We start from the raw sequence: 8601 nt of genomic DNA, 5'->3' as shown, positions 1-8601 counted from the left end.
GCTTCTTTGGGCTCTCCAGCTCCTCTTCTTCTGCCTGAGGTTTTCCATATTCCCGTCTTCTGGCGCCCAGCAGGGGACTCGTTGTCCTGACCGGGCTCGCAGCCTCGGCAGGGCGGGCAGAGCTCCGGGAGGAGAGAGGGCGGCTCAGAGCGGGGTCCTTGGTGTCTCTGCTCACCCTGAACGAGAGAAACCCGTGTTAGTTTAGCTTGTGGGATTCCCAGGGACCGGGATGTCATCCAGCAAGACAAGGCTGAGCAGTGAAAAGCTGGCATTGCCACGGGAGTCTCGGGATGAACTCACTGCTGCATCCAGCAGTTGGGCAATGCCCAAGGATTTTTATTTTAAATAAGCCCAGGTCAGCCAGCCTGGATAATTCCTGGTGGTGTGACCAGCTTCAGCTCTGCCAAGCCAGCACTTACCTCCAAATATCCTTCTTCTTGACAGATTACAGCAATATGTAGGATTTATTTTATTTCTGTCAAAGCCAAAGATTATTCACTAAAATTTTATGAAAGCAGCTCGCAGCGCACCCCCGACACATCTCAGTGTTATTGCTGGGCATGTTTCACCCAGGCTGCTGCTCAAACAAGAGCCCTGAAACCCCTGAATTTGATGTTCCTGCACAGTGAAGGGGGATGGCCAGACCAGGGATCACATCCCAAACAAGGGATGGTGCAGGAACCACATGAGATCCACACCAGCAGCCCCAGCCAGGCTGTCCCTGTCACAGAGATGGGCACCAGTGGGCTTGGGGTCACTGGTGTCACCAAGCCCCTGCTGGGACACTTTTTGATCCCCTCCAAGCATTTGCTTTGTGGCACTGTCCTCACTCCCAGGTACCCTCTCGCTGCTCAGCCGAGGGAAACGAGGTCTGGCCTTACTGGGATGGGAAATTGGGAAAGAAAGGAGGAGGGGAAAAGAGGGAACAGGGCAGAGCAAAGCAGCAGGACCCGAACAACAAAGGAATCTCTGGGAGGGAGCAGCAGTGATGAAGGTTCCTGCCCTGGGAATGCCGCTGTTGCCATGGGAATGGGCTGGGAGGGGATAATCCCGGGACTCTCAGACCAGGCTCTGCTGCTGACCCGTGAAATTATTTACATGCCGAGATGGGCTGAAGACAAACTCCAGAGCTGGGAAATGCGGGATTGCAGAAGGGAAGGGGCAGTGGAGCAGCTCCAGCTTCCTGGTGCCCACTGGCATGGCCCAGGGCACAGAGGTGCCCCCCTGAACTGGCACCCACCGCCTTTCCCTGCTCATTTAACCACCCTAAATCTCTCAATTATTCAACACAAAAGGAATTAACCAGAGATTTCATCTCCCTGAATCACTGCCGTCCCATACTGACACTGCTGAAGCACCACAGCTGATTAATAGTTTGAGACATTTCAATAATGCTGGATTTTAGGACCCTAAATTGCATCTTACTTAAATGGCTGGTGTAATCCTTTGGTGAGGTTTTGTACAGAAATTGCTCCATTCATTCTGCACGTTCCCAAATAATATTGTAACCTGTGTGCTGCATGAATGGCTTTCATAAATTAAACACCGGCATCAGGGTTTTTATTTGGGTTTTAAGGCTGAGATAAAAGTGAGTGGAGATGTGAGAACCACTAATGGGCTGTGAACAAGGACTGAACACGCTGTATTTATTGTCCTGTTCAACATGACTGACAGGTAATGCTTTCCTGAAAATCTTCAGAGTCTGAAATGGAGTGAAAGCTGCAACGGTGGGATTGTTCCAGCTTCCATGACTGCCCCAGAGCCCAAGCAGGGACTTCACACTCTCCATGCCCTGGTTTCCAGCCAAGACTGCCCCATCCATCCTTGTCTCTCCCAAAAGTTCCCATTTTCTGCACCCATTAAACTGCCAGAGGCGGGGTTGGATGGGATATTGGGGGGAAATCCTTCCTTGTGAGGGTGGTGAGGCCCTGGCACAGGCTGCCCAGAGAATCTGTGGCTGCCCCTGGATCCCTGGAAGTGTCAAAGACCAGGCTGGACAGGGCTTGGAGCAACATGGGATAGTGGAAGGTGTGAAGGGGGAAGGGGGTGAGATTGGATGATTTTTAAGGTTCCTTCCCACCCTAACCATTCCATGATTTGTTTCTTTAACTCTTCCCTTATGCCTACCAAAATCCCCTCCAAAATCATGGCTCATCTTCCTCATCCTCATCCTCCTCACAAGGCAGGACACAAGAGCCAGAGGGTCACGCCCCATCCTGCAGCATCCTCTGCTCATCCATAAATCCCTGTCTGATTCCCAGCACGAATTCCCAGGGCTCAGAGTGACCCCAGGAAGGCCCAGGCAGCCCCAAAAGAAGGTGATGCCACAGGAGGCAGGACCCTGAGCCCCTCCAGCCCTGAGCAGAGCCCTGCTCCTCCAGCATCCTCAGGGAAGATGATTTTCCCAGCAAAAGATGCCTGGGAGGCACCTGGAAGCCAACAGAGCTCTGCAATCTGCCATTCACACCAAACCAAATGACATACAACAATAATTAGCGAAGATTACATAGCAATTAGCATGATTACAATTATACCAGTTGAAATCATTTATACAATAAAATCCACACATGCTTTGCAACACATGACCAGGGCTGAAAGCGTGGCTGGGATGCTTTTCCTGGGAGCTGATAAATAAAACCAAGACAGCTCAGTTTCAGGGAGGGGAGAGATGCTGGCCTCATTTCTGTCAGAAGAGGATTTTCTTGTCACACCATCATCTACACAAGAGCTCCCAGTTTCCCACGTAATGATTTGCTTCTGACACAATCGTGGTTAAAAATAAACCTGTCGGATCCCCAGCAGCCTTGGGACCAGGGCTCTTGGTTTTGTCAACCAAGGTGGGAGGGGAATTGCTGTCAGGGTGATCCAGGGGTGATGCCAGGGCTGTGGATGCCCCAGTCCTGTGGGATGCAGGATGGAGAGGCAGATCCTGGGATGTGCATCCACTCCCTGACTGCGCCTCTGGGTAACCTCCCATCACAGCACAACCCTGACCTGCCTGGAAAGGGGCACAATAAATACATAAACTTTTAAATTGGCTTCTTAATAAAAAAAAAAAATCATATTTTTCCAAACCCTGAGCTGTCTCATATTTATGGAGGCTTAGCTCTGCTGGCCAGCGTTTTGTACAGGAATTTAAATAGCAGAGAATTAAAGGCAACGTTAATCAAAGCTCTCCCTCCTGTAAGCACAGGGGTGATAAGAGCTCCCTGCTCTCCTCTGGCTCTTGGCAGCTGTTTGTTCAGCAAACAGCCCAGATGTGGTGCTGAGCAGCCAACACGAGCAGGACTCGTTTTTCATTACTGGGAGCTTGTGTAAGACAAAGGAATCTTAATAAGGAAGAACTCGTTTCCCTGATCTCATTTTTATTACCTCCAGTCTCGTCTCCTGTTTGTTTGCATTTCATCCCCTCCCTGCTCGATTTCCATCTTAGATGAGCTGCAGCCAAACACAGCTCCCACACCCACAGTCGCAATCTGGCCCTTCACAAGCCCCAGGACAGAGGGTGATGCTCACACTGGGGCCAGGGCTCTGGACAATTTGCTTTTCACAAGGGCCACAAGCAGCCCAGCAAACCCCAAAATCCCAGAATCACTGAGGTTGGACCACTGAGTCCAAGCTGTGACCAATCCCCACCCTGTCACCCAGCCCAGAGCACTGAGTGCCACCTTCCTTAGGGATGGAAACCTCCCTACCTTAGGGATGGGGACTCCAAACCTCCCTGGGCAGCCCCTCCCAAGGCCTGACCACCCTTTCCATGAGGAAATTCCTCCCAATGTCCAACCTGAAAGCCTGAATGTCTCCTACTATAAATCCAAGGTATAGATTGGATATATATATACCAGAAATAAGATATTAGCCACAATGCCTGTTTTTCTGTCATTCATTAATGATCAGAGTTGGGTCATTTGGACCAAAACCTCCTCAGCAGCACTTAGGAAGGGCTTTAATTATTGTGCAGGGTGCCAGTAAGCTCAGCCCACTGCTCTCAGGGCTCCCACTTATCACTGGTTTATGGGAGGTGTCCCTGCCCATGGCAGAGAGTTGGAATGAGATGATTTTTAATGTCCCTTCCCACCCAAACCATTCCAGGGTTCTGTGACCTCCCCACAGGTCTCTGCCCTGCCTGACTGCTCTTAAACTCTGCCTTGTACCTCCCCAGACTGCTCCAGCTCACCCAGGGTGTTTCCTGCAGGGGTTCTGCTCCTCAGAACATCATTTCTGACAGCAGTGATTCTCCTGTACAAGGCAGGTGGGGGCTGTGGGGATGGAGCTCTCCAGAATCAGAGCAGGGAGATTAATACTAATGTCTGCAGTGAAACTGCGCTCACAACCCTGACAAATCCTGTCACCTTGGAGCACCTACACCTGCAGGGAGCTGTGCCCAGCCTCAGCCTGGCACCTGCCATGGTTATGGGGAGAAAAACTGGAAAAGCAGTGATCGCGTCACGAGACACCATTCCTGGGGAGGTCCTGAACCACAGGGGCTGTGAGCAGGGGCACTGCCAGCCCTGCCCACCCTGAATTTGGATGGTTGGCACCTTGTCCACCTTGCCTACAGGGGAATGAAGCTCTCTGGAGCTCGCTCTGCTCCCTGCCCCAGGACTCCATCCCTGCTCCATCTCTGCCCTCACAAAGCTCCAACACCCTCCTCCACCCTCACCAGCTCCCTCCACAATGCAGCCCCAGACCCTGATTTACAGAGTTTTTCCAAACTCAAGCCCTGTGATTGTTTCACACACGAAATGCAAATTTCTCTGTGACACAGAAATTGAGTTTTTCTCGGGACTGGGTGGTCCCTCTGATGGGCACCAATTCAGGATGGGCACCTGGGCACCCACAGAGCAAAGCAGGGACATTTGCTTGGGCCCCTCTCCATCTCTCTCCCAGCCCACCAGCATCACCACCAAAAATTAACGTATTTGATATTAGAACACTAGAAACGCATCCCTCTCCCTCAGCAGCGAGCATATGGCATTCAAATCCTCAAATAGGCTGCAATGCCTCTTTAAATTATCTCCAGAGAACACATCAAGGGATATTTTCCTGCTTGAAGCACGTTTTTGATGCAGTGACTTTCATCTGGTGTTTCACTGATCCCCGGCGTGGCAGCGACTGCCTCCCTTGAGTTGATGTTTTTTGACCTTAAACACCACAGGTCCCTCTGAGCTCCGTCCTGCACATCCCAAGAGGAAGCCCCCACAGCTCAGCACCCCCCAACACCCCCAGGATGGGCTGGGGTCCCTCACCTGAGGCTCTGGGAGCTGCGGCTGCCCACGGATGGTGCTGAAACGCTCCCGGCCACGCTGGCACTCAGCAGGGACGTCCAGCCTGAGGAGGAGCTCGGCCAGGACTTGACACTCTCTGCAGGCTCCAGGCTGAGCACGGAGCCAACGGTGGAGCCGGCATCCCTGGGGGGACAGGAGACACGTTCTTAATGGACGCCCCTCTGTCGGGTTAACAAGATAATACTGTGCTTGTTTGAGTTGTCGTGTATTGGTGATTTGTTAATAACGTACGGATGTAAGCTTGCGTCGTAGAGGGAGGACCCTGGTTACTCATTCTAGCATTAATTCTCCCGTTTGAATATAGGTTAGCCTCTTTATGGGGAGGGAATCATAAAGTTCTTATATTTTTGTAGTGCAGAGCTTTAACGCACTCTGTGTTGAGGGCTGCTTGAGGGCCCACAGTGTAATTGGGAAATTAGTATTTATCCGCTCCTAGAGATTGTATTCTTTTTTAAAGGAGCTGTACCCCCTTTAAATAGCCCTTAATTCGCTTCATTGGGGTTTGTAGGTTTTCCTTGGAGAAGAATCAAGAATGAACTTATATTCGTTTCGGGTTGTGGGTCACTCTGATGGTGGCACAGGGCACAGAGTGGGGTGGTGTTCACACCTCCACCACAGCAGCTGGTTTGTGGCACCAGCAGAGGGAAAAGAAAACTTTCCAGGCGGTCTGGTTGCTGCCACTCATTATTTCCTCAAGATTTTGCAAGCGCCCTGTAGACCTTGGGCAGGAAAACCCTGCACTGCCTATGGAGTGCAGTGACAGAGGCAGTGTGACCCCAGGCACCCCACAGAGCCCTACACACCCCGGGATTCCCCAGGGCTGGACTGCAGTGACAGAGCTGCTGTCACCCTGGGTACCCCACAGGGCCCTGTGCACCCCTGGGCCACCCCAGCCCAGCCAGCAGGAGCTCCCAGGCCATGTGCAGGGGATGAAACCCTTCAGGATGTCAGTTTTCCTTCAAAGCCAGAGATCATCTCTCAAAGCACAGCCCAGAGGAGTGGAAGCATCCCTTGGGATAAGAGCCAGAGCTCCCAGGGAATGGGAGCGGGTCGATGGGCATGGGGCACACAACACCAGCACATCTGGATGCCAGTGTGAGCCCTGCCCACACAGCTGCAGATGCATCCAACCAAGGGGTTCATAACCCCTCTTTTCAGCAGCTGGTGGTCCCTGAGCTGTGGCAGAAGCAGCCCAGGCTGTGTCCCGTGGCAGCAGCATCTCCTGGGGTCACTCACGTGTCTCTCCTGGAGCACAGCGACTCCCGCGCCGTCCGCACGCTGCAAGGAGCGGGGAGAGGGTCAGGGGTGGCTCCTGGGGACCCCAAACCCACTGATCCTAAACTTCCCACCAGGTGCAAAGCTTCCCAGCCCAAGCCAGCGTGGCCAGGGCAAGGGTTGGGCTGAGCCAGGTGTCTTAGGCTGCAGGATGTAGCTGGGGGTGCGTATTGTGTATTCTATTTTCTGTAGTTCCTATTCCCATATCTTTGTCTGAGAGCCCCTAAATTCCAAAATTCTAATAATTCAGAGGAAAGGGGTTTAGATATTCCATTTCTTGCCTTCCTTAGCAGGCAGCTGTCTGTCCAAACCAAGACACTGGGGAACACTCCCAAAACAGCCCCAGGGAGTGGGGCTGGAGACCCCTGCCTGCTCCCTGCATGGGGAAAAAGGAGGGAGCAGAGCAGGGACTGATGCTCTGGGAGTGATGCTCCTCCCCGGGGCTGCTCCTGCCGGGAAGCACTTCTCACCTCCACTGATGCATCAACTGCATTGGAAATCACTCTTCTTTTGGGAAGCAGTGAGTGTCTAAGCTCATGGTTTCTATCTCACCTTCCCTGGTTTAATCACCACACAGAGCAAGTGGTGACAAGCACACCTCAGCTTTATTTTTCTTCGTTTTTTTTTTTTTTTCCCTCTTTTAAACTCATTTCTCTGTTTGGTCTCCATTTGTCATGATGCCCCTTTAGCTGTGCGGCAGAGGGGAAAATTGAAGGGCTTTGGAAATAACACCTGAAAAATGCACTGGAATCCTTTCCTCATTTTTTTCCTAGTAAAACCCTCTACCCAATCACTCAGTTTCACTGGCTCTGCAGCTCCTGGGGATGATCAAAACAGGATTTTCACTCAATGAACCCAGCACTGAGGGCACCAACAAACTCCTGCCAGGGACCTGCTGTACAAACGGGACTATTCCCACCCCTTTTTTTGCTCACTTTAAGCTGGGCCACCCAGGATGATTTAAAGAGTGACACTTTCCATAAAACCTTCCATTAACACGGAGTTTTTTGCTCATAGCAGCGCGAACACGTGAGGGTGAGGACATGAAATTACCCTGGCATTGCCCCTTCCCCAGCAGAGAGCAGCTGAGCCCCCCAGCTTCCCCCAGTTCCCCCAGTGTGGGAACCCAGAACATCCCTCTGGCTGTCCTGAGCAGCCAAGAGCCCTGCCAGGGGTCTCAGAGACCCTGGCACAGAGCCCAAAATGCCTGTGGGGTTTTGATTATGCCCCCTGGAGCAAGTTACCAGCCTTAGATGAGGATCTGCAAGCCATAACAAACTAAGTAGAATGATAGTGAATTTATCACAAGGTGAAAAAGTAGATTTTGGGGTTTTTAGAATGGGGGTTCAGGGGGCAAGATGGAGGGATCAGGGGGTGTCCAGCCTTTCTTCTTCTTCTTGGCCTCCATCTTCTGCTGTGATGTTGGCACTTTTAGATTGGTTTAGAGTAGAAGCTCACGGTCTAACATAGGTGATAGGTATTGGGAATTAAGTGTAAATATTGTAGTTTTTAGTATAAAGACATAACACCGCCCTGAGGGCAGGCAGAGTGCCTGGACTGTCTTGCTGAGCAGACCTCAGCTGGACAGGAGAAAGAATTTTATAGATAAGATACAATAAACAACCTTGAGACTGAGAAATGAAGAGCCCTGACTCCTTCTTCAAGCGCCAGGCTGGGAAAAGAGACTTTGGAACTTTTCTCGGGGTCGCTCTGATAAGCTAGAGATCCCGACACCCCAGCTTCCCCCAGCTCCCCCCTCTTGAGTTGCTGTTGATAATTGCTGCCCCGAGCAATTATCAATAGCAATTAGCAATTATTAATAATGTCTCTGCTTCAGCCTGCGCAACTAAGAACGAGTCTGGACTCTTCACTTTTCGGTCTTGAGGTTGTTTATTAATTCTTATCTATAAAATTTTCTTTCTGCCCAGCTGAGGTCTGTTCAGCAAGGCAGCCACAGGCACTCTGACCGCCCCTGAGGCGGCGCTGTCCTTTTATACTACAAACTATGTATAACATATTTACACTTAATTCCCAATAC

General features: G+C 51.4%; 1 protein-coding gene across 1 annotated transcript in view; it reads right to left on the bottom strand.

Moving 5' to 3' along the window:
• Positions 1-8601, bottom strand: part of MYO18B (myosin XVIIIB) — a 135859-nt gene that overhangs the window by 74701 nt on the left and 52557 nt on the right. The window contains 3 exon segments of the mRNA XM_031057455.1: positions 3-176; positions 5250-5411; positions 6525-6566. Coding sequence (XP_030913315.1) covers positions 3-176; positions 5250-5411; positions 6525-6566 — 378 coding nt within the window.

This window comes from Geospiza fortis, unplaced genomic scaffold, assembly GCF_000277835.1.
Source record: "Geospiza fortis unplaced genomic scaffold, GeoFor_1.0 scaffold408, whole genome shotgun sequence".
Classification (NCBI taxonomy): Eukaryota; Metazoa; Chordata; class Aves; order Passeriformes; family Thraupidae; genus Geospiza; species Geospiza fortis.
Note: the sequence above shows the minus strand (reverse complement) of the source record. Positions and strands in the feature narration are given on the sequence as shown.